Source organism: Onychomys torridus, chromosome 1, assembly GCF_903995425.1.
Source record: "Onychomys torridus chromosome 1, mOncTor1.1, whole genome shotgun sequence".
NCBI lineage: Eukaryota > Metazoa > Chordata > Mammalia > Rodentia > Cricetidae > Onychomys > Onychomys torridus.
The window spans coordinates 111,564,801-111,588,000 of NC_050443.1; the positions used below are offsets into that span (position 1 = coordinate 111,564,801).

Sequence of the window (23,200 nt, forward strand, 5' to 3'; positions counted from 1 at the left end):
CTGGAGAACAATAAAAATGCCCTTGGCAAAGGGAGGGCGTCTCAGTCCAACAGAGGCTGAGCCCCACCCCACCCCCAAGCTGGAAAAGGCTGAGATACCTCTGTCTCATGATTTTATGGACCCATGTGAACATCCACACCCAATATACAACACTTTCCTCTCTCTATCGTCCCTGATCTGGATATTTGGCCATTCTAGTATTTCTTACTGCAAGGCAAACAAGGATTTCTGCTGGACATACTGGCACATACTCATGATCCCAGCCCTGGCAGGCAGAAGCAGGAGGATCAGGCATTCAAGGTCAGCCTGGGCTACACAAGACCTTTCCTTCAAAATAAATTAATGCCAGGCGGCGGTGGTGGTGGCACACGCCTGTAAGCCCAGCACTTGGGAGGCAGAGGCAGGTGGATCTCTGTGAGTTTGAGGCCAGCCTGGTCTACAGAGCTAGTCCAGGACAGGCTCCAAAGCTACAGAGAAACCCTGTCTCAAAAAACCCCAAAACAAACAAACAAACAAATGAAAGAGGAAAATGATTTACTGTGCATTTGGTTCCTGAGCTCAGCCAGCTTCACACATAAGAACAGTCACAGGCTGAGCGATGGCTCAGCAGTTAAGAGAACTAGCTGTTCTTCACAGGGCCTGGGTTCAGTTTGAAGCACTCACATGATGGCTTACAATTGTCTTTAACTCCAGTTCTAGGGGATCAGGCACCCTCTTCTGGTGTCCTTGGGTATCAGGCACACACAATGGTGCACAGACTTACACGTAGGCCAAACATTCATAAACATAAAACTAAAATAACCAAAAAAAAACAAAAAACAAAACAAAAAAAACCTCTAAAAAAGGAAAAAAGCAAGGAGAGTCGGAGGTTGTGGTTATCGCCACTGGCACATAAACAAAACTCAAGGGTAATCCTCTACACCAGGAGGGTTTTAACACCTACTTCATCTTCTAAGACCTCAACTACAAATGAGATCATCTGAATTATTATTCCGGGATAATCTAGGTACACTCCACACAGTTTCCTGTCTGTAATAACCAAGGTTGGTTGACAGCACCCAAGCTGCTAATGTTCTTTCTGTGTGGTTGCAACATTTTACACATACAAAGACCTCAAGGCCACGGGCCTTTCTCGCGGCTCCTCACCTGAGAACTCTTGCCACACTTGGCGTCTCCTGACATGACCACAACCTGGTTTTGCAGCAGGCTCTCCATGAAGGAGTACTTTTCTCTCCATATTGGAAGTTCTTCTCTCTCTTTCAGCAGTTTATAATAGCGCGATGAGTACGGCAAGCCATCAAAAGGGTTCAGCTCCAGATCCTCACAGGCCAGGACCCCTTCCTCGTCCCCATCACTGGAATCTAGGGATTCGGGAAAATAGCGTTTTTCTGGGGAGGAGCTTGGATGCTCCAGTTCCTCTTCGTCCATTTCTTCCTGCAGTGAGCTCAGGCCGTTCGCATTCCACAGTCCAGTTCTGTCAGCAGCCCATTGCAGACAGGATGTGAGGCCCACTCACACACTCAGCAAGGCTCCCAGGCCCAGCTCGGGAGTTCAGCAAGTTAATTCCTCAAACCTGTGTTCCTCGTTGCTGGGTTACCCCTCTGCGCCGGCTCACTTCAGTGCTCTTGGTCTGTTACATGGCTTTCAATACACCGTGCTAAAAACAAACACATGGAAGATGAGTGTAAAATCTGGTAAGACACAAGGAGTTAAAAACAGAAACACAGACACACTCAAAGCCAACAGTCAGTCTTTTCTGTGAAGTGGTTACTCTCTGTCCCGGCCACTGCCTGTTTCCCATGGGGAATAATTCAGGCTGGCTCTTACAGCAGAGCTCAGAGCAGCTTTGGAAAACGATCCTCACTGAGCCTGGTGCTCTCTCCCTGACCTCTGTTCAGGCCTCTGCATCGAGGTAGCTGTGAATGGAAAGCAACAGGGAGGCCCATCGGAATTGTGAGGCTAATCAGTCACGTGGTCACCTAATCCCCTGACAAAGAGGCACAGACTTTATAATGGGGAGAGTGGTATGGGCCTGGAGAGTGGTCCCCAAACACGGACTACCAGAAAGTCTATTACCCAGTATTCCTTGGGAGTAAAGGACTGCTCATGCCAGTTTAGAAATGCCAGGGAGGTATGTGAATTTATTCTCCCCCCCATTTGCTGATAAGACTTTCATTTAATTAAATTTGTCCCCAGAATATTTCTGAAGATTCCTGAGTGTGAAGCCTAACAAGCTAGAGCCAAAATAATAAAAGATAACTTTTAATCTAAACAAAGAAAGCTTGCCTATGGAAAGGTAAGATTTACACCAAGAACATATTCCTTACATATCAAGTGAGACATTGTTTCTCTTCCTTCTCCAATTACTAGAGATTAACAGCGGGAAATAAGCCCTTCTCATATCAGCCAGGTGGAAATTAAAAACAAAACAAAACAAACAAACAGAGGAAACTCCAGTTAAAAAGAACAAGTCATAAAGCAGGACCTACAGTCACCTTGCACGTACACTTCACAGCTTTGTGCTACCTGAACTATTGTTTTCCTGGCTAGCCTCCAGCTGCTTCCAGGACTGGCCCCTCATTCATAAGGAAGAAGAAAAGATCTGCACACTGGCCCAGTGGGTGCCTGGGAGTCAGCCATTCAAGAAGGATCTGTTGGGTACCAGGCACTGGACACACACATAAGGCAGAGGGCATGGGGGGAGAGGGGCCGGCTGGACACTTCCTGTATCTGTCTCAGTAGGGTCCTGAAAAATGCATCCTGCTTCCAAACTAAAATGGAACCACAATATTGTGTAAGACAAGCACAGAAGTACAGTGTGGACTCTCTTCAGGACACTTTACAGTGCCCGTGGCATGAGATGATACCCCAGCCAGCTGCAGGAAACCAGGCAGCCGGAGACGCCGGGCAGGCAAACTGATGTCAGCAGGTCTAGGAAGCAGACCCTGCTGAAGAAGCTAAGGCTTAGTCTTAGGCTCACATTTCCTTTCCTTCTAATCAGAATCACATCTCAGGGTTCTCATTCACCCTTGCAATCTTTTAAATTAAGCTGCTATTACACCATGTCCCTGATTACCTTAGGGACTATTTCTTACCAATTTTACTTTTTTTAAAAAAGCCTAAGAGACTGGAGAGATAGCTCAACAGTTAAAGGCACTGGCTATCTTCCAGAGGACGTGGGGCTGATTTCCAGCACCCATATGGTAGCTAATAACCATCTGTAACTCCAATTCCAGGAGTTCTGATGCCCTCTTCTGGCGTCCCTGGACACTGCCTGCACGTGCTACATGGAGACAAACACACATACATTTTTAAATTAAAAAAAAAATAAAATAAAATGAACAAGCATAGCACAGCTATCAGCTTTACGGAATACATTTCTGTTAATTGTGGCACACCCTTGAGTGTAATCAGTAGTCTCACAAAGCGCGAGCCACAGTGTGTGGAAGATCCTGAAGGCTGATGACGAAAACTTCACAACTGTGGAGAGACAGAATGTTTGCATAGTCGAGACCATCTGTTCTGCTGTCAGTCCTCTTAACAGATGCTCATGACCAGCCAGCACATCTGACCTGACTTCCTGTTTCTATTAAGCAGAGCTTGGAATGCACTTGTCACACTGCTGAACAGACCACTGGCTTCCTCGGAACCCAGAGGTAAGGATGTGTCTTCAGTTGTCATCTGGAGCCTGTAGCAGAGATTCCCTGGCTCTGCTCGGGTCTACCTGATGTCCTCACCATGTGTTTGGTAAATGCACTTATCTGAGGAACACATCATTCAGGGCCACCTAAATCTGTTACTCCTGGTTTGTCACTCATAATTGGCTTTGGATAACTATCTCTTACTCCCTGGAAAACCAGTGTTTGAACAGGACCAAAGAAGTGACCACTCTCGGGGACAGACACATCTTCTGAGCAAGCTCTTTTCATAGACCTAAGGCTCACCTGGCCACTCTGCCATTTGAGAATGTGTTCACACCACTTCACAGTTATAGTGGAACAAGAGATGGCCAATACACCAATGGAAAAGAGGCCACGCTGTGCCAAAGGGATGCAGCATAGTCATGCTGAGTCACTCCCAGGATTACCATGCTGGAAACATTCCTCTCTGGAGCTGGCTATCATTCTGGGGTGCTCAGGCCACAGCAGCAGTCAGGACACCCTCCAACCTGAGAGAGCTGGGGAAGGTGCCCCAGGGCTACCAAGCATGTCTGAGCCCTGAGCCCTGAGCAATACACTCAGTAGCCTCGCTCAACCCAAGGAATCTTAGGAGGCGATGCTCCTGGGTGGTGTGCCTTGCAGCCTTGAATAACATATATCCACAGTTTAACTTTCCCCCACTGAAACTCAGGTCGTTATGACTGCAAGCTACCGGAGCAGAATGTTGTCCTCATATTCCCTTGGGCAGAGAAAATTCAAAACCAGACTGCTGCCCTGGAGTCCCGCTTGTCTCAGTGACTCAGAATCCATGCCACCCACCATCCACACACTCAACCAGGGGGGTGATCCTCCCTGGCCCTTAGAAACCAGACAGGCTTGTTTGAAAAACATTTGGAAAGCTTGGGTCCACAAAGGGCTTCAGTGTAAACTGGTAAGTTTGAAGAGCCAAGCTATTAAATTCTCAGACTCTGGAGCAGAGTGACTTCTTGTAACTGTGTGGCTTGTGTTGGACAGAGGAGAGGCTGAGACCCAACTGGAGGCTGAATTTAAGGCCCAAGGATGTTCAGATACCAGGCTTCATCTGGCCTGCATCTGTACTAAGATAGCAGTAATTAAAAATATATAAGTGATCCATGTCCTACATTAGCAAACTAACACAGGAAAAAAGAACATGGAGGTTAGGATTGTAACTCAGCTGGCAGAGTGCTTACCTAGCACGAAAAGTCCTGAGTTCATGCCCCAGCACTGTATAAAGTGGGCACTGGAGAGATGAAGCCAGGAGAATCAGAAGTTCAAGGTCATCCTCAGCTACATGGTGAATTTTAGGCCAGCCTGGGATATAGGATACTCAGAAGGAATAAAGGAAGGAAGGGAAAGAGGTAGGGAGGAAGAGCAAACAGGCAAATATGGTAGGTTATATGCCACTCTAGTAAAATTGAACTGAAACTGTTATCAATGTAAACTTTTACTATAAGAAATTTGAATGTGAAAACATCCTTTTCAGAGTGATCCTACATATACACTGTAGACTGCAGTTTCTCAGGGCTGTCCTTTGAAATGGGTCTGTAACAACTTGTAATTGGGTATTAAAAATACAGAAAACAAAAACAAACAAACAAAAAACCCCACATGTATGTAACAGCCTTAGTGAGCAAGAATCAGAAGCTAAGATGAGAAAAGGCCATGCTTTAGTCATTTAGATATATGAGGTCTGGTCAGATCATTCTAGAAACACAGAAGAGCAGGAACGGAGGCTGAGAGCAGGCTGGCCGCCTTCTCCTGGGTTAGTTTGTTTCAGTACTGTGTTCCTCAGCTGCATTCTTCTGTGTTTGCGTCTTTTCCAACACAGTCCCTGGCCCTCTTCCCTGATAACAGGGTAGTGTTCTCCTCCAGCCTCCCTGGACTCCAGTCTCATGTGCTCAAACATCTTCTCATCACTTTCCACACTGGAAAAGCCCTTCAGACTTTGCATGTCTGAGACTGAGTTGCCAACATGGCCTCCATGTTGTACACCTGGCCGCATCCCCGTTAATCCCTTCAGTTGCTCAGACCAAAGTATTTGAAGTTGTCCTTGAATCTGTTTCCCAAAGATTAAGGATTCAGGCTAGGGCTTTATGCATACTAGACAAGCACTCTACCACTGAACTACCCTGCCAGGACCCCTTGATTTTGTTTTATAATCTCAGATCCTCTACTTGATCCTTCAACAGATATGGGCAGTGAGCAATCATACTTTTCTCCCACTGAGCTCGACAGCCCCTATATAGGATTTTTTACCTTATCTCATAAAGGGACACCAGACACCAGCAGATTTGGGGAGTGGAGCATCCTGCAGAACAACTCTCCAGGTCTCAAAAGGCCAGTATCAGGCGCCTAATCCCTGAAATTCGTGAGCATGTACTTTGCACAGCGAAGGCAAAAGGGACCCTGCAGTTGTAACCATGGACCGTGAGCTCAGGCTATCCTGGGCTATCTGGGTGGGCCCAGTCTAAACCTTCTCTGCTGTAGTCAGAGGGAGGTAAGAAAGACTACAAAGACCAAAGACTATTGAAGACAGAGGATGTGCCTCCTAAGCCCAGGGACAACAGTGGTGACCTCCAGAAGCTGTGTTTGATAGAGACCTGGTACCACTCTGCCCCATCTCCTGCAGCTGTCCCGGTCTCCCTCAGCCCTGTCAGGGCTCCTTCACTGTGTCTCAGGCCCTGTACTTGTTCTTCTGTGTCTGAAATGTTCCTCAGATAACCAGTGCCTCACTTCCTTATTTTATAAAGGATTCCCTGGCCACCTCCTCTCCATACATCACAGCCTTTTAGCATATGTACCTCTGGTGTCCACCAGATGGCCAGCTCTGTGAAGCAGAGCTCTGGCTCTATTTGGCTCACTACATCTGTAACAGGGCCTGCCTGGGGCATAGGAGACATTCAGTAAGTATCTGCTGATGGATGAATGATGCTAACGCTTCCGAGATATTTTATCAAGCACCCCCACCGCCGCCGCCCCCACAAAGCCGGTCAACAAGCCCTTAACAACTTCTCAGAATTCTATTCCTTTCTTTTCCTTAGGCCATCATGCCCAGGATCTGTGACCACTGTTCCCCTGAACCCCAACCCCTGCCTCCCTGCAGGCCGTCCTACATCCTGCTCAGCTGCTTTTTGCCACATCACTGTTCAGAGTTCCAGATCCCTTAGCATTGCTGAATAATGTCTAATCACCTCATTAGGAAGTCACTATGGTGTCCTCTTTATCAATGACAAGCCATACACCCTTGCTACCCTTAGAAAGGAGGAATGGGCAGGTGGGCAAATTCATAAACTCGATAGCATGTACCTGCGCTTAGATTTAATCAATCCAGCATCCAGATTTTCCTTGGTCCCTTCAGGAGTTACTGTTAGAAATCAGAACACTGCCCTGAGATTCAGAAGCCAGCACATCCCAGGCCTCTGTGGCTGAGAGTGAGCAGGCAACAGCCTCCCATACCAGGGAGTGAGTTACCCACCCATCATGTCCTCACATGGACTTCTGCCAGAGCTTTGCTTCAACTCCTTCACCGCTAATCCCTATGATCCAGAACCTTGATTACAAACTATAATTGAATAAATAATGATCCATGCTGTGGTCTTTAGGAATTTTATGTCTTTAAGACATCTGATGCATTGTATCATAGGCACCTCTCACAATCCAATCAGTCTCATTCTCTGTGTCTACATTTCCAGGTTTCCTCACTCATTCAGCCAACATTTGGCCTGATGCTCGCCTGCATGGTGGCCATGCTGGGACGGTGTGAACATGTAGGCTGGCTTCTCTCCCGGGGCTCCAGTCCAGCCAAGGCTGAGGGGGTGTTGAAACAGAAATTCTTTGTTCATGACATATGCATGCATCTTATTGCCAAGCAACTAAAAGGAAAGCAAGGCTGGTCCACGCAGGAGAGACAGGCAAATTTGGGCAGCTGATTTCAACAATGAGAGGGAGCCACAAGTGGCCTGACACTGGTACAAAGGCTGTTCACATGTGGGATAACTCGGACACTTCTTGACCAACTTTTTAAAAGTTCTCTGCTTTCCTGGCAATCTTCATCTTAAGTTTGACAGTATACTCTTGTCTTCAACCCTGTCTATCTTTTCATCACCTGCCTTTAGTTTTGTTAAAGTTTCCCTTGAGATCCAGCTATGAGGGAACCAGTAAGAGGTTAAGTTAAGGCACAAAGCACAATAGGAGTGGTTATAAGCAGGGACACCCAGCAGGAGAAACCAGTAAATGCAATTCATGCAACAATAAAACCCTAAGAATTATTACAAACTAAGGAACATTTCTCTTTATGTTTTTTTTAATATTTATCTTATGTGTATGGGTGTTTTGCTTAATGCGTGTTTATCCCAAGTCCTCTGGAAGAACAAGTGCTCTTAACCACTGAACCACCTCCCCAGTCCCCTGCTAAGGAAAATTTCTTGACAAAAAACCTTTAATATCATTTTCCAGTAGATCTAAAAGGTCAGTTGGCCTCAAGACTTGGGTCTACAGGACAGGTATAAAATATCTCACCTCTTTTAATTCACTCTTTTATGTGTTGCCCCGCTTCACATGTAGCCAATGCGAAGGCTCTCTAGGATTTTAATTTCTCTGATGTTCCCTCAATATCTACACAGCAGTAAATCATTCATGACTCATGTGTTTGCACATGAGAGCAAATGATTAGACAGGTCTCTTCTGCAAGGCTTCTTAGTGCTTTCTGCTCATCATCCCTTTATAACCTCAGAAACTTGACATGACCCTGGTTACAAGGGTGCGTAAAATCGATAGATACATCAGACATTTACTGATCATAAATCACAAAGAAATTCACTTTTAAAGCAATTCTTTGGCATATACACAGTATTGCTGTTTACTAAAGGCAAAGGCAAATCTGCATATTAATGACACTTGCATGTTTGCTTATTTTTACAGAAAGAATGAATCTTGGCTGGATACCCTGCAGGACATGAAGCTTCTTCAGGGCTTTTTAAGGTTAACTGACAGATACCCTGCAGGACATGAAGCTTCTTCAGGGCTTTTTAAGGTTAACTGACAGATACCCTGCAGGACATGAAGCTTTCTCAGGGCTTTTTAAGGTTAAACTGACATTTTGATTTTAGAATTATTAAGTGCTGAGAATGTCACTTTGCACAAAAAACAGTATAAGTGGCAGAATAATATTTAGAGAGACTTCAAAAATTAGGAAATTTTGTCCTTATAAGCCAAAATCTGTTTAATTTTTTCCCCATGAAATTCAAGCCAGCAACCCAAACAGCAGTTTTTTAAATCAAAGACTGTAATACAACAGAATGTAAAGACACAGTAATCTGAGGCACACTGAGGAAAGATGGTACAAAGTATTCAGTCTTGGTAATTAAACCACTGTTTTTATAAGAGCAGAAATCTCTGGGTGCACAGTAAGAGCACTGTAAATCAGGAGCTGTGCAGCCGGCTCAGTGGATAAAGGGCTTGCTGCATAAGCATGAAGACATGGGTTCGATCCCCAGCATCTGTGTAAAAGCTAAGTGTGGGGGTGTGTAGCATGCATCTTAAAGAGAATCTTAAAGAGCATCAGTAAACCTTTTGTCCCAGGTAGCAGTATCACTGCAGTCACCAACATGATGAGAAGGAGCCAGCAACTCAAAGCAGCAGACTCTGCCTTCACCATCCTACCACCACTTTTTGTGGCTCGGCCCTGGCCAAAGCTTCTCCTTAGCTAGCCTCCTAGGCCAGCCTCAAACTTGGAATCCTCCTGCCTCTGCCTCCTTCAGTAAATCCAACCAGTGTGCCACCACAACAGGCAAAGTGTAGCTCGGGTCTGAGCTGGGACCCACAAGGCCACAGGCAAGCGGCTTTTTTTGTGTGTGTGATTTCATACCACAAACGTTGGGTACTAGATGTAGCATGAATGTGAAAGAGTCTTATTAATAAAAACAAACCTGGAGCCAGGTACTGGGGTTCACGCTGGGAGATCAGAGAAGCAGAACAAGCCACAGCTTCCTCACCTTGCCAATTCCTCAGCTGATCCTGTTGCCTCAGACTGGATGCCTCTGAGTCCTCATCCAAATGGATCTCAGCTGAACTGATACTCAAAAGCCTAAAAGCTTAATCAGCTCTAGTTCCTGGTTCTCATGCTTTATATACCTTTTGCTCTAGCATAGAGATGGTTTCAGAGTTATGTTTGCAACTCCTAGAAAACAGACTCAGGGCTGCGCATGGGCAATGTGATCAGTAATGATTCACTGAAGCAACAAACAATATATTTACAACCCACAATGCTAATGTTTAAAAAAGAGAGGGAATAAGGATGGCAAATGAGAGCTAGGATAAAAGGCCATCTGTTTTTCTGGAGCACATGATAATAGGTCCAGTATTCCATGGCAATTTTATGCCAAGTATTGACCCAGAGCAGCCAGTCTCAGTGTGTAAATGAACTCACCGCCTCTCTCACTGTAGCCAAAAGTCCAGGTACCAACTCCTCTCCTCACATGACAAGAAGGCTGGGCCGGCACCCATCTGCAGACCACAGTTGGAGAACACAGATCCACACACTCCTGAAGTTGGATTAATGATGATGACGATGATAAGTCTACTGATTAGCATTTACAGCATGCGTATTTTATGCCAGATGCTGTTAAGCATTTAAGCACTTTATATGGATTATTTCACTTAAACCCTTAAGAACTCCGTGAGGGTTTACTTTATCAGTCTCATTTTTTTTTTTTTTTTTTCCAAATGAGGAAGTTTAAGCCTTCAGAGGTTTAGTTAATTTACCCAATTTTTAGCATCTTGGCTGTGACACAGCAGGTGTTTGAAGTCAGGCAGTATGGCCCCAGCTTGATCCTGGATTAGTGTATGGTGCCTGCTGGGCCATGCAACTGCTCTTCTTCCCAATTTCCTAAGCACAGGGGCTTGGCTGGGTGAAGTGGCCCACCGCTTTACTTCCAGCACTCAGGTGGCAGAAGCAGGCAGATCTTTGGGAGTTTGAGGCCAACCTGGTCTACTATAAAGCCAGTTCCAGGAGAGTCAGAACTACACAGTGAGACTGTCTCAAAAAAGAAAAGGAGTTTTTATTATATCAGTACAGGCTGAAGAAACACTTTACTCCACGGGAGATGTAAGATAGTGTTTTTAAAAGGGGGCAGGAAAAGATACTCTTTTCCAAGTCCGCTGATCTGAGGACAGAATCCTGAAAGTTGCCCTGTGACTTCCACAAGTATCTGCTGTGGTATGGTGCACTGCCTACATACATACATATACAAATAATACACACATAATATATGTCAATAGAATGATGTTTTTGAAGTCAATCAGGTACAGATCTGTTTGCAGATCTTGTTTATGTATTTGAAAGGCATGGTTCTAACTGCCCTCACAGGCCTACAAGTCAAATACTTAGCATGTGTGCTTTCTCAGCTACAGAATGCTTCCATTGACACAATGGAGTCATGTTCCTGAGATTTTCATAAGGCTGCGTGCGTTGGCACAGGCCTGTAACCCCAGCATGCCCAAAGCTGAGGCAAAACTAGAAGTTCAGGCTAGCCTGGGCTGTACAGCAAGGCTCTGTCTTTTTTCTTTTTTTTCTGCCCATGTTTTTACAGGGCCAAACTTCTCCAAAATGTATTTGCTTTCTAGGAGCTACTTAAAGACTCTCTGGAAAAGATAAGGTCAAAATTCAAATTTTATTTTTCAAACCGTATTTCTAGACTTCAAAAACAGTGACATCAAGTTAAAGTAAACAAATGAAATTTGTTCTCCATCTTTGAGACTGGAGAAATGGCTCAGTGGTTAAGAGCACTGGCTGCTCTTCCAGAGGACCTGGGTTCAATTCCTAGCACCCACATGAATGCTCACAACCATCTTAAACCATTTTTCAAGGGGGAATCAATTCCCTCTTTTGGCATTAGGCGCATGAGGGGCCCAGACATACGTGCAGGCAAACCACCCATAAACATAAAATATAAATTAAAAAAAATTCATCAGCTTTTGGAAAATCACCTAGAAAACCATTCTGTCTTTATTCAACATTGTTCCATATCAAATGCACCATGAATAATCATTTGCACAATTAATTTTAAAATGTATGCATTTATTTATTTTGTATGGGGGCCATGAGGGCACTTGTATGGAGGTCAGAGGATAACTTACAGGAGCTGGCTCTCTTCTTACCATGTGGGCTCTGGGAACTGGACTCAGTTTCACAGGCTTAGTGGCAGGCACCTCTACCTACTAAGCCATTTCACTGCTCTACATGGATGTCAAAGAATCATACATTATAATTTAAATATTTTTAGATTTAGACTTTTTTATTGGTATGGTTGTATTTTGTTTTGTTTTTTGTTTTTGAGATGAGGTCTCTCTATACAGAGCCCTGACTGTCCTAGAATTCACTACATAGACCAGGCTGGCCTCAAACTCACAGAGATCCACTCTGCTTCCCCTGTGCTGGGGTTAAAGCTGTGCACCATGGTGTATGGCCAGAAAGTCTTCTTAATGTTCATACTTCAACTCCCCATAGTGAAGTGCTTTGTCTTTCCAATATTAATTTTTTTAATCACTTTTGATTGTATAATAGCTTAAGGGCTCCTTAAAGCAGAGTCAATACACTGAAAAATATTAACTTGGCTTACTCCTGCATGCATGGGTAGAACCCAGCACAGCTAAGATCTGAGGATCATACACCCGTCAGTCTCCCTAAGAAATATGACATATATTTTATCTCTGAAATTTATAAAATGAACTTTTAGCCATCTTATTGAACTTTTAAAATTCATTAATTTGGGGTTGGGGATTTAGCTCAGTGGTAGGCCCGGGGATTGATCCTCAGCTCCAAAAAAAGAAAAAAAAAATCATTAATTTACTTACTTAGAAGACAGGGGTTCACTACGTAGCTCAGGCTACCTTCCACCTCCTGCCTCAAGCACGTGAGTGTTGTGATCACAGTCATTCGCCACCGTGTTCTTCAATACTCCTTTTCCCCCAAGCAATCAAGCAACAGAGCAAACATACAAGTACCATAGCCTACCACCCACCCGAGGCATCATTAGTACCAACTTCTGAAGTTACATTTTTCATGAATTATTGTCTTAAATAGAGAACTTGAGCCCTAGAAATGCCTAGCAGCTTTCTTTTCTTGTTGACAAACTGTAACCACTCTGCTGGGTTGGGATGGAGAGCACAATGATTTCAGGGAATGGCCAGACCTGCACTCCTCAAAACCCTTCCCCCAGGTCAGCTTACCTTTGTGGCCACCCTTTTCTTAGTCTGGGAGGGTCTCCCACCGCCACCCTCTTCCACTGTAAAACACGTGTGCCCCAGGGGCCTGAACCCCTTTCTCTTACTAAAGACACTATGAGAAAACCGTTCTGAATGCTTGGTGCTGTTTCCTGGCTTCCTTGCAGGCTTTTGTGGTTGCAGATCCACGTGTCCAACTATTGCTTATGGGGCAGCATACAAGCATGTGCTCATGTTTCAACCTGAACTCAGCACACAGTCCATTAGTCATTACCCCCCCTACACACACACACACAGGGTTTCTCTGTGTAGCCCTAGCTGTCCTGAACTTGCTCTGTAGACCAAGCTGGACTTGCTCAAACTCAAGAGATCCACCTGCCTCTGCCTCCCAAGTGCTTAGATTAAAGATGTGGGCCACTACTGTCCAGCTCCATTGTCATATCTGTTTTTGTTGTTGATGATGTTTTGTTTTTGAGACAGGGTTTCCATGTAGCCCTGGCTGTCCTGGAACTCACTCTGTAGCCCAGGCTGGCCTCAAACTCAGGGATAACCCTGCTTCTGCCTCCCAAGTGCTAGGATTAAAGGCGTGCGCCATCACTGGCTGGCCCATTTGTCATATTCTTTACAAAGCTTGCTTCTTTCTTTTGTGTTCTAGACTTCAACAAACAGCTGGAGAATCCACCTTACTGCTGACATCAGACTTGAGGGGGTAGCCTCGTCTTCTCCTTTACCTTTACCCTGCATCACCAAGACCTCCAAGTCTGCTCTTTCCAGTGGCTCCCCACTACCCACAACATGGGCACCACAGTCACCAAAACCTACTCCTAGTGATCTCCTCTCCATACCTTAAACAAAAACAAATGGCCCTCCCATTGTTTTTCTGTCTCTAATTTTTGACTGTCACTAATCTTTGATCCTTTCCATATGCAAAATGGATCATGTCATTCACCCCAATTTTTATTCCCTTTAAAGAAAAATCCAGTCCTTAAGGGCTCTTTGTAACCTCCTAGCTTCTCTCTGGCTTCACTTGCTCTCTTCTATGTACAGATTCAGCCAGCCTCAACTACTGCCCACACTTGCCTTCTGTCTACTGCCCAAGTTATCATTTGATGGGGAAGTCCTCCTGCCCTCACACCCCCTCCCCTGGGCATTCTCCATTTATGAAAAAAAAAAAACAAAACAATGTTAGGGTGGCACACTGTGACTGTTCAATAAATGTTTGCCCTATGCCAACGCTGCCTTTTCCATTGAAAAACTCCACATTTAAAATTTCCTTTTACACTGGGCATGGTGGTGCACACCTTTTATCCCAGAACTTGGGATGCAGAAGCAGGCGGATCTCTGAGTTCAAGGCCAACCTGATCTACAAAGTGAGTTCCAGGACAGCCAAAGCTATTACCCAGAGAAACCCTGTCTGGGGGAGAGGAAGAGTTCTAACATGGAAGATATCAGTATCCATTATCTATTAGCACTTCCCTATTACTATTTGAAGTAGGGTCTCATGTAGCCTAGGCTGGCCTTGAACTCACCACGTCACCAAGAATGGCTTAAAAAAAAAAAAAAGATTTATTTATTTATTATGTATACAGTGTTCTGCCTGTAAGTATGCCTGGAGACCAGAAGAGGGCACCAGATCTCATTACAGATGGTTGTGAGCCACCATGTGGTTGCTGGGAATTGAACTCAGGACCTCTGGAAGAACAGCCAGTGCTTTTAACCTCTGAGCCATTTCTCCAGCTCCCCCAAGAATGGCTTTGGACTTCTGATCCTCTTCCTCTACCTCACCAGTGCAGAGGTTACAGTTGTGGGACAGCACATTTAGTTTATACTGGGTGGGAACTGAACCCAAGACTTAGTTCACACTAAGTATTCTACCAACTGAGTTATATCTATCCCTGTCCCGAAAATTACACATAATTTGTTCCGATTCTCACTAAATTATTAGACAACCCGCCATCTAATAATGAGCAAAGAGCAGCTCCCAGCTTTCCCAAAGAGGTGTACCTAGAAATGCAGACTGGTAAAAAGTTTGCAAGCTGTTCTCTCTGCTACTGTCCCTCTCAAGACATCAGATACAACCAAAGCCCCTCTGCACTAAAGGAACTATGGAAGCAGCATGCTGTGGGTTTACGGAAAAGAAACCAAAGTTTAATCAGAGGTTCAAGATCCAAAAACAAAAGAGAGAAAACTATTAGAAGAAAGTGTAGTTTTGGAGCTAAGAGCGCCATTGTAGAGTCCCTCCAGTGGGAGAGAAGTTCACTTAGTGGGCAAGAGCCTCCTCCTGGAAGATATGCTGGCAAGCGAGAAACAGCCAGATCCTGGAGCACCATTGCACCATTGATGAGGAGAGCAGAGTGCCAAGCATCCAGCGGTCGGATAGTTTCAGTGCAGTTTGTAACAGGTTTGGGGACAACACAAAAGCAGATAGGGAAATCAGGCTGTAGTCTACCTCTGACTGGGCTCCTTAATGAATTCAGAAAGTAGCAGAGAGGAAAAAAGACCCAAACCATGCTAACAACAACAAAAAAATTCTTCAAAGCAAAAGAAAACCTTCTCCCAGTTATGAGAAAAGGGGAAGGAAACTGAACCTACATGCTGAAGTGATGTGATTTTGGCTGCCTTATTTGTGCTAAATCAAGTTAACCTCAACTGAGTGGTCTTTACTTTTCATTCTGAGAGTGGCCAACAGATCTAAGAAAAAGAAACAGCTGCACCTTTTTATGTCTTTCTGGCTACCTTGAGTTACACATCAGCTAAGTAGTGATGTCTCCGGCTCTGCAAGCACAAAGAAACTTGGAAACTTAAAAACAAAGCACCCACCCCCCATGGAGTGCCTTTTGTTTTCCTTTGACCACCAATAATAACACTGAACATGGAGCCAAAGTTAATAGACGTAATAGTAGAAGAAAAAAAAAAAAAAACCAAAGTGACAATAAAAACTTTACCATTCACTTCCAAGTCCTAACCCATTAACAGTTTCTGGCCATGGGCATCTTCTCTGATGATAAAACTCCCTACAGGCAAATTCTTCTCCTCCATTGAGCAAGTGTACTGTGCTAGGTTCTAGAGGGGAAATGATAAATACTGTCCCTCTCCGCTGTCACCTCCTAGCCAGTTGTTTTTTTCACAGGTATGACATCCCCTAAAATCTCGATTTCACAGTTAGTTGCCTTTATGGATTGAGTGAGACTTCTTCAAGGATTCAGTCTCTTCTCAACCACTACAAGGTACACCATCAATTCCTCTTTTTTTTTTTTTTTTTTTTTTTTTTTGGTTTTTCGAGACAGGGTTTCTCTGTGTAGCTTTGCGCCTTTCCTGGAACTTGCTTTGTAGACCAGGCTGGCCTCGAACTCAAAGAGATCCGCTTGCCTCTGCTTCCAGAGTGCTGGGATTAAAGGCATATGCCACCACCGCCCAGCACCTTTCCATTCTTAAAATTCACATTCAATCACTACATTTAGTCTTTATTACCTTAGCACGGAGATTTGTCACTTTTCTTTAAAAAAAAAAAAAAAAAAAGCACCCTCCTCCCAATATCTAGCCTACTGTTTTGGACAGTTTAACTTTACCTTTTTTTGTGTTTTTTTGTGTATGTCAGTAATGGCAAGCTTGTTTGTGACATTTGCTATTGCATTACTGACAGGCATAACCCTGTCTTGGATGAGAAAGGTCTCATCCTGATTTTGTTTATGCAAACCAGAGTTTGGGAAATATTGTGTACAGAAGCACCTAGAATCTTACCCTGGCTCCTCCTTCCCTAAGTTGTAGGGACATTATGGGAAACATCTCACGATACATTTACTTCCAACCTGAATTTCTCAGTTTGGCACTTTAACTTAGGAAGTATGAATTCTGCATAAATCACACTGCTTGTCAACACCCACACATAAGCCTCCTTGCTTTGACATCACCCTCACAGAACCAGAGAGGGGAGCCTAATTTGGTAGACTATTATAAATGTCTGTTTCCATCGCAGAATTGATGCTTCTTGAATTGAAGCTTTGAATGTTTCCCTTAGTGGAAAGTAATTCTCCCCTGTGTCCTTGACACCCACAGAATAGACATCTCTCCTCTGGCAACGATGATGAGCAATCCCTTATATGACCCCAATACAGCTGGGCCTTCCATTTTTCCTCTAGTACTGTCTATGGAAGCAGTGGGAATTAATGGAGGGGCTCTAATCTCCAGACCTGAATGCTAAATCAATCCTGCAATTTCCCCCTGCCCCTCTGCACTTTCTCATTCCCATCCTTATCTCTTCTCCATTTTTCTTCCTTCCTTCCGGCTCTCCCCCGCCCCCTCCTTAACCAGTGACACTCTCTGGGGTGGTTTGAAAATTTTACAGCATACAGGCTAAAACTCCCTCGTGATTTTTACACCTTTCTTCAAGCAAAACCTGGATCAGCACCTTTGCAACCAGTGTCCTACACAGTTGGGCTGATTCGATGACTCCTCCCCACCTCCCTCCTCAAAATGAGAATATCGTAACACACACACACACACACACACACACACACACACACACACACACACACGCCCAATGACTACTCCCCACCCCCCTCCCCAAAATGAGAATATCGTAACACATACACACAGACACACACGCACACGCACACGCACACACACACACACGCCCGATGACTCCTCCCCACCCCCCTCCCCAAAAACGAGACTATCGTAGCACACACACACACACACACACACACACACACACACACACACACAAACTAAACCAGTCAGCAAGATCCCAGGCAGGGCCCACCGCCTGAAATGTGATAGGTGATAGTAGGGATGACTGAGCAAGAAGACTTGGGGAGGGACTGCCCAGGGTTTCAGGAGACAGGCTTGGCCTACTACTGAGGCACGAACTGTTTTCACTATCAAACAGTCCCACGCTCACCTAGGCCAGAGCGGTCGGACACCCCACTGTGGAACACGCTGTGCAATGGGTGAGTCCTTCAGGCAGAGTGGAGGGCACCCAAACCCAGGAGTCTCAGGGTCATCCTGGCCTTGACCTGGGGCGATGTCCTGGTGCAGGGGAACCCATCCTGAAAGGGAGCTACCACGCAAAGGCCTGATTCTCTGCTCCACCTCCCCCAAGCAGTAGGACGTCCTCACCGGACGTTATCAAGGGGCCATGACCTGCTGTAACATCCTGGCGCCATGGACCCTCACCCTGGGGACAGGGTAGAGCTGTGCAAAGGCCAGGTCCTCCAGCAGGAGCAGGGTCTCTCCTGACTCTCACCCGGGCGTCTCGGGGTCATCCGGACCCTGACCTGGGCCGACGCCAGGTGTAGGGGAAGCCCCGACTCTAGTTGGGGTTACTGCGGTGCAATGGCTGGGTCCTCCAGCTGGAGCAGGGTCTATTCTGACTCTCACTGGCGCGTCTTGGGGGCGTCCGGTCCCAGACCCTCCCGGGTCCAGGGGAGCTCAGCCTAGAGCTGCAACCCTCCCTCCGGAGCTGAGGCGCCCTCACCCTCAGCTGTGCCGTGTCGGGCGGGGCTGCAACAGGTGCGCGGCCTCCCAGCTCCCCGGCCGCCTGCCCTGCCGTTACCTGCAGCGGCGGCCACCGAGGCCGAACGGAGCCAGTGAGAGCTTCCCGAGCTCGGCCGACGCTCGCGTGGTCCCGACAGAAGCTGACGGCGGCTTCCCAAGCTCGGGGCGTGGCTCCGACTGAGCAGCCGAGGTCCCCAGCCCCGACCCCCTACGCTGCTCCCGCCCGTGCGCGGCTCCGTGTTTTCACGTCACTTTTTGGTCCCTCCCTCTCGCCGTCCGCCGGGCCCCGCCCGGCCCCATCCGCGGTTGTCAGGACAACCCGAGCGACGCCCGTCACGGAGAACAGGCGTTAGGAGGGCGGCGCCGCCAGGGCTCGGCCCGAGGGGCCTGGAGAGCAGCTGACCATGGAGCCCTACAGTAAGCGGAGGGCTGGGCCTGGAGTGCGGGCAGAGAGGCCAAGCCTGCTGGGCCAGGTCTCGAACCCAGGACCATACGATCCGCAGATTCCACAGCGCACTGCTGAAGCCCTCACGAGTAGTGGGTTCACTAATGGTGAATGGTGCTTTCTGAGTCTTAATGAACCTGCAAGGAGCCTGGGTCTTGTATTTATGCGATCTTGCCTCCCCTCGACCTTACTCCAAAAGTCTGGGGTATATATAACTCACGTGCCTCCTCCCAGCATAAGATACATAACAAACTTTCATCCTTTCATCCATCCATCCTTCCATCCTTCCTTCCTTTTCTTTCCTTCCTTCCTTCCTTTTCTTTCCTCCTTCCTTTTCTTTCCTCCTTCCTTTTCTTTCCTCCTTTCTTTCTTTCCTTCCTTTCTTTCCTTCCTTCTTTCTTTCCTTCCTTCCTTCCTTCCTTCCTTCCTTCCTTCCTTCTTTCTTTCTTTCCTTCTTCTCCCTCCTTCCCTCCCTCCCTCCTTCCCTCCCTCCCTCCCTCCCTCCCTTCCTTCCTTCTTTTATTTTTTTAATTTCCCCGTTCTTTGTTGCTTGTCTGTGTGCTTGTGCATGTATGTGTTCGTGCGCATGTATGCAGGTGCCATACAGGTGCACACTCAAGTGGGTGGTGTCATTTCTTTTGTTGTTGTTTTTGTTTTTCAAGACAGAGTTTCTCTGTGTAGCTTTGTAAGCCTGTCCTAGAACTTGCTTAGTAGATCCAGCTGGCCTCGAACTCACAGAGATCCACTTGCCTCTGCCTCCCCAGTGCTGGGATTAAAGGCGTGCCGCCGCCTGCACCACCACCACCACCACCCAGCTCAGGTGTCATTTCTTAAGTGCCACCCACCTTGGTTTTTTTAATTAAATTTTATTTTCATGTGTACAGACGTCTTGCCTACATGTATGTCTGTGCACCACTAGCGTTCTTTGTGCCTGTAGAGGCCAGAAGAGGGAACCAGATCTCCTTGAACTGTAGTTACAGCCTGTTGTGAGCAGATATGTGGATGCTGGGAATTGGACGTGGGTCCCCTTGAAGAGGAGTAGGTATTCATGATAGCTGAGCTATCTCTTTGACACAGGGTGTCTCACTGTTCTAGAGCTCTTGTCAACTAGGCTAGGCAAACTGGCTAGCTAGAACTCCAGAGGGCTAGAATTACAATCTCACCACCACACTTGACTTTTTATATAGGATCTGGCTCTCATACTTTGTGCAAGCATTGTATGCATGGAGTCATTTCCCCAGCCCTGGGTTTGTTTGTTTGTTTGTTTGTTTGTTTAATATTCCAAGTCTTATTTGTCTCACGCAGCCCAGGTTGACCTTGAATTCCTGGCAGGCTTCTTGACCCTCCTGAACTGATGGCAATCTTCTTGCCTCAGGATTCTGAAAGTGCTGGGGTTACAACTTTCTTTTTTTTCTTTTTGTTTTGTTTCATTTGAAACAGGGTCTTGCTATATCTCTCTGGCTAGCTTGGAACTCACTGTGTAGACCAGTCTGGCCTCAAATTCACAGGTTTATGGAGCGCTAGGATCAAAGGTGTGGGCTACCAAGAGGGACTACAAAGTTGTGTTTGATATATGACCAAGGGTGTGCTGTTTACAGTTGCTAGAACTGATAAGTGCTGGAACTCACCTGACTGTTGGTTGTTGTTGTTTTTCCCCAATCTTTCTAGGGACTTTGTCCTAGGTGCTCCTTTCCTCCTCCCCACCCAAACTATTTTATTGCCTCCTTTGTTCTTACAACAAGCACACTGTTTGACAGGAGCCTTGAAAGGACTTAAACCTTTACAGGATTCTGTTCAATATTAAAATAAATCAAGTCTTTTTTGCATAATTTCAAAAATAAAATATTTAGACCAAATCCATGATCCTAGGGGTAAATTCTGGCATTTAAAAAAGGTCATTTCTTAATAACAAGAAAATTTTAAAGATTTTCTCCCCTTTCTTTTAACTTACTTGCTGAACAGAAAGTCTACAAGTTGGGTGTTACAGTTGCTTTGGATTGGTAGGGTTTTTTTCCAATATCTATCATTTGTGTTTAAAACTTCCTGGATTGTACATTTTATCAAACCTTCTGGAAAAATAATGAACATACAGCAATGCTAGGACTTTTAGTCTCTTATCAAACTGATGTCAGGCTGTGTGTGATCTTTCCAGAGAGAAATGATCCAAATGATGTGTGTGTGTATGTGTGTGTGTGTGTGTGTGTGTGTGTGTGTGTGGAGGGGTCTCATATATCCCCAGGTTAGTCTCATTTGCACTATGTAACCTTGAACTTCTGATCCTTCAGAATGCTGTGGTTATAGGCCTTGGCCACCCTCATGTGGTGCTATGATGGAATATCGATTTGGTGGTTTACAGACAAGCCCTCTACCAACTTAGCTACACCTTTAGCTGTGAACTATTTTCTAAAGACAGCAGTTTTATTTCTGTAAGTTTGTGTTACTGTTTAAAGGCATACATTGCAGACTTCAGAATCTTCAATGCTCTATGCTTTTATCTGTTCTCTTTTCCTGGTTCCTACTGTGTTGCAGCCCTTTGTGGGAACTAGGGATTAAACAGAGTACAGTGTCTGTCTGGGTCATCTCAAGAGTTACATCATCACAGAGACCCATTTAGGAACTACTACAACCTCCCAAGGTCTGAAACTGGGGAAGGAGAGGTAGACAGAGGCTTCCAAGAGAAAGGATGAAGCATTTGGCTTGCACAATAATCTGGTCAATGAGGAGAGGTAGTTCCCATGAGATTTCCCTAGTACATAGGCCCTAAACTTGGAGAAGAAAGGTCCAGGAGCAGAGCAAAACAATTAAGATATAGTCAACAAGAAGAGACGAAGTTGTCTGGGCAGGGAGAAAACAGATGAACCTGAAAAACCCAATGGGAACAAGCTCAGGAAGGCTTTGAAAGCTGAATAAGAAGTTTTATTACATCTGGGGCTGGGGAGGTATCCTGGCAGTTAAAATGCTTGCCCTTGTAAGAAGACTGAAGACCTGAATTCCACTCCTCAGAACCCACATAAATGCTGGGTGGGCATGGCAGCTGGCCTGTAATCTCAGCCTGAGAAGGCAGTGACAGGAGTCCCCACAGCAAGGTGACTAGCTGTTTGGGCAAGCTCTGGGTTTGATTGGGAACCCCTGACTCAATGAATAAGGGAGAAAAAAAAACCCAAAATTTCCAACATCAAACTTGGACATCCACAGGTACATGCATGCATCCATACATACATATATGCACACTCACATAGACACGTGAAAGAGTACTTTTAAAATCTGAGACAGGGTCTTACTATGTAGTCCTGGCTGGCCTGGAAGTCAATATGTAGACCAGGCTGGCCTTGAACTTACAAAGACCTACCTGCTTCTGTATCCCAAGTGCTGTGACCAAAGACATGCCACCATACCTAGCTAATATAGTTATTAATGTTTGTTTCCCATCCCATTAAAGTAGAAAATACACACCAAGTTATTTATGCAATGTAACGATGGGATTTATCTCCTTTCACAATACTAAAATGTATTTGTATTCATTTTAAATAATTCAGAAATCACCACCTTAGGAAATCTTTCACAATCTAATAAATGCTATTTTGGATAAGTGTGAACCACAGTCAGTTAATATTTAAAAGGCCTAATCTAATCTCTGGTCTCTTTTACTGTCAATATTTGTATCCAACCAGATCTTTTCCAAGACAGGAAATAGTTGATTCTTTCAGAGGTAACAGAAGCATGAGGGATATGATACTAACCAGTACTAACTATAAACAATTTCAATAACACCATTAATGGAATTATAGCAACACTGAGTTGTTAGGCCGGGGATTATGGAGCGCATAATCTGTGTATACACTATTCCTTCTGATACTGAGGTGTCTCGATAACACCAGAGCAGTTTTATGTAGCACTAGTAAATTAATTAAGAGGGAGGATCCTTCTTAATTACTGTAAAGAATTAGTTGTATATCTAAGGGCAGCGCTAAGGAACTGCTAGAAATAACCTGCCAGTCCAATCGTTCCGTTTCCACACTCTTAGCTTCCTATTACTTTTAGTAATGATCCCTGTTAGCTGAGTCATTAAAAGCCAATAAACACAAACCTCTCAGACCCCACAGCTGGCTTAAACTCTGGCACTAAGCTAGGATGGTGGGGGCTTCCACTGTGCTAAAGAATAGTAGCGAGGCAATGAGCCAAGAAATGATTCCCCAGGGAAAGGGCAAATGAAATCAGCTCATGACCTTGGGCTGCTCAGGGTGGCTTGGAGTCTTGGCTTGCACATTTACCTCTAATTATTTTCTTTGTAAACTAACTTCACTATTAGGCAGATAACCTGCATATAAGATCACACAGGGAATGTATATCTTCTTTT

The 23,200-nt window shown here is 45.3% G+C and overlaps 2 protein-coding genes across 2 annotated transcripts in view; one reads left to right on the top strand and one right to left on the bottom strand.

Moving 5' to 3' along the window:
• Dhx32 (DEAH-box helicase 32 (putative)) overlaps positions 1-18,655 on the bottom strand; it is a 59,071-nt gene extending 40,416 nt beyond the window's left edge. Inside the window, exons 1-2 of the mRNA XM_036196707.1 lie at positions 18,457-18,655; positions 1,147-1,657 (exon numbers count right to left, since the gene is read on the bottom strand). Of these exons, the coding sequence (XP_036052600.1) occupies positions 1,147-1,428 (282 nt within the window). The 5' untranslated portion in view covers positions 1,429-1,657; positions 18,457-18,655. The remainder of the gene's footprint in view (positions 1-1,146; positions 1,658-18,456) is intronic.
• Positions 18,656-18,692: 37 nt separating this feature from the next.
• The window catches only part of Fank1 (fibronectin type III and ankyrin repeat domains 1), a 107,674-nt gene continuing 103,166 nt past the window's right edge, over positions 18,693-23,200 (top strand). Inside the window, exon 1 of the mRNA XM_036168666.1 lies at positions 18,693-18,815. Within this exon, the coding sequence (XP_036024559.1) occupies positions 18,803-18,815 (13 nt within the window). The 5' untranslated portion in view covers positions 18,693-18,802. The remainder of the gene's footprint in view (positions 18,816-23,200) is intronic.